This window comes from Chrysochloris asiatica, unplaced genomic scaffold, assembly GCF_000296735.1.
Source record: "Chrysochloris asiatica unplaced genomic scaffold, ChrAsi1.0 scaffold05881, whole genome shotgun sequence".
Classification (NCBI taxonomy): Eukaryota; Metazoa; Chordata; class Mammalia; order Afrosoricida; family Chrysochloridae; genus Chrysochloris; species Chrysochloris asiatica.
The window spans coordinates 1-2,383 of NW_006414399.1; the positions used below are offsets into that span (position 1 = coordinate 1).

At 35.9% G+C, this 2,383-nt stretch overlaps 1 protein-coding gene across 1 annotated transcript in view; it reads left to right on the forward strand.

The window, feature by feature from the left end:
• Positions 1-3: 3 nt before the first annotated feature.
• LOC102836189 (UDP-N-acetylglucosamine--peptide N-acetylglucosaminyltransferase 110 kDa subunit-like) overlaps positions 4-2,383 on the forward strand; it is a gene marked incomplete at both ends in the record, with an annotated part of 4,955 nt that continues 2,575 nt past the window's right edge. The window contains 6 exons of the mRNA XM_006878125.1: positions 4-93; positions 548-789; positions 953-1,106; positions 1,187-1,288; positions 1,442-1,621; positions 2,291-2,380. Of these exons, the coding sequence (XP_006878187.1) occupies positions 4-93; positions 548-789; positions 953-1,106; positions 1,187-1,288; positions 1,442-1,621; positions 2,291-2,380 (858 nt within the window). The remainder of the gene's footprint in view (positions 94-547; positions 790-952; positions 1,107-1,186; positions 1,289-1,441; positions 1,622-2,290; positions 2,381-2,383) is intronic.

Genomic DNA, 2,383 nt, shown 5'->3' on the forward strand with positions numbered 1-2,383 from the left:
GCAATAGACACCTACAGGCGAGCTATTGAACTGCAACCACATTTTCCTGATGCTTACTGCAACCTAGCCAATGCTCTCAAAGAGAAGGGCAGTGTAAGGATTTTTACTCAGTCTATTTCTTTGTTACATGGTAGGATTGAAGATATCTATTTTGTACGCATTGTTATTAAGTACTGAGATGGTAAATTGTTTTACTTTGGATTTTGGTTGAGGAAAACCCACTTCTAATAAATTTCAACTCATGGTGACCCTGTATGGGGTTTTCGAGGCTGTAACAAAGCCGCCTCTTTCTCCCATGGAGCAGCAGGTGGATTCAAAATGCTGGTCTTGTGGTTAGCAGCCCAACACCACCAGGACTCTTTTGATTGAGGGAAAAAATTTTAAAAATCCCATTTTTCTGGAATATTAAAACTCCAGAACTGTTAGAAAATACGGTTATTTTTAGAATAAAAATAGTTATAATTTTCAGAAAAATGTATCAGTGGTGGCTCTTGGTGGCTCTGTGATTCTTCTGTATAGTTTTTGAATAGTTTGTTTTATTTTTTAGGTTGCGGAAGCCGAAGATTGTTATAATACAGCTCTCCGTCTATGTCCCACCCATGCAGACTCTCTGAATAACCTAGCTAATATCAAGAGAGAACAGGGAAACATTGAAGAGGCAGTTCGCTTGTATCGTAAAGCATTAGAAGTATGTCCAGAATGGGCTGCTGCTCATTCAAATTTAGCAAGTGTACTGCAGCAGCAGGGGAAACTGCAGGAAGCTCTGATGCATTATAAGGAAGCTATTCGGTAAGAAGACTCGCAGCCTTTATATTTCTTTTAAATAATTTCTTAATTTTAAAATGCTTAGCACTTTTGCCATGTGCTAAAATGTTTTAAAACAATAATATAACATTTCAGGGAATTAAGGGCTTTATACTAGGTAAATAAAACTTTTGTTCCCTTTATTTAGAATCAGTCCTACCTTTGCTGATGCATACTCTAATATGGGAAATACTCTAAAGGAGATGCAGGATGTTCAGGGAGCTTTGCAGTGTTATACTCGTGCCATTCAGATTAACCCCGCGTTTGCAGATGCCCATAGCAATCTGGCTTCCATTCACAAGGTACTGCTGTTCATTATAATATGTATTCTTGTACCTAGTGTTTAATTTTAGGAAACTTTATTACCCCTTTTTTGTTTCAGGATTCAGGGAATATTCCAGAAGCAATAGCTTCTTACCGCACTGCTCTGAAACTTAAACCCGATTTTCCTGATGCTTATTGTAACTTGGCTCATTGCCTGCAGGTAAGGAAAGTAGGAGCCCTTTAGTGCTATGATCACTTTTAAATTGTTCTGTGCCTTAATAGGTTATCTGACATTACATTAGGCTAAAGACACATAAAATGTTAAATCCTGGGATAGGGTTTTCTGGATATGACTTCTTTTTGTTTTCTTTAGATTGTCTGTGATTGGACAGAGTACGATGAGCGAATGAAGAAGTTGGTCAGCATTGTGGCTGACCAATTAGAGAAAAATAGGTTGCCTTCTGTGCATCCTCATCATAGTATGCTATATCCTCTTTCTCATGGCTTCAGAAAGGCTATTGCTGAGAGGCATGGGAACCTCTGCTTGGATAAGGTGAGATTTCTTTTATTTTAATTTTTTCTGTTGTAAAATAAAAATACAATACAGAAAAATGTCCTAATCAAATGTATGTCTTAATGAATTACAAAGTTAACACCTCCATTTGATAAACTTTATATGTGGTCAATCATAACGCCTTACGGTTGCATTCTGAACTTAAAAATAATGTACTGATGGTATTTCCTTCAAGTTGAAATCCATAGTGTTTGAAAAAATGGTATTTTATATTCTTTGAGAATTTGAGTACTACTAAAGGTTGGAATTTGCTTGGAAGAATAGATTGGCGTGCTAGGTGTAATTAAAAACAAAACAAAACAAAACAACTTTTATTGTGATTTTTGTTTTTAAAGTTATTTCCCTACAGAGTTTTCTAAAATGCAGGGTTTGTCAAGCTCTGTCTGTCCACCGTGTTGTATTCCTACAAGTTTTAGATTTGCTTGGTATATATCATAGGCTTTAGAAGTAGGTGAAAGTATGAGTCATTATATATTATGTAAACTGTTAAAAGTTGTAATCAACTATATGAATTATTTGAAGTGTTGTGGTCAGTCTGTTTCTAATAGGTATTAGGTGTATATTTGATGTATTTTTAAGTCAATGTTCCTAGATGAAAATTTATGTATAGGCTCAACTCTGCTGATAAACATTGGATTCTGTTGGTAGATCAATGTCCTTCATAAGCCACCATATGAACATCCAAAAGACTTGAAGCTCAGTGATGGTCGCCTTCGTGTAGGATATGTGAGTTCTGACTTT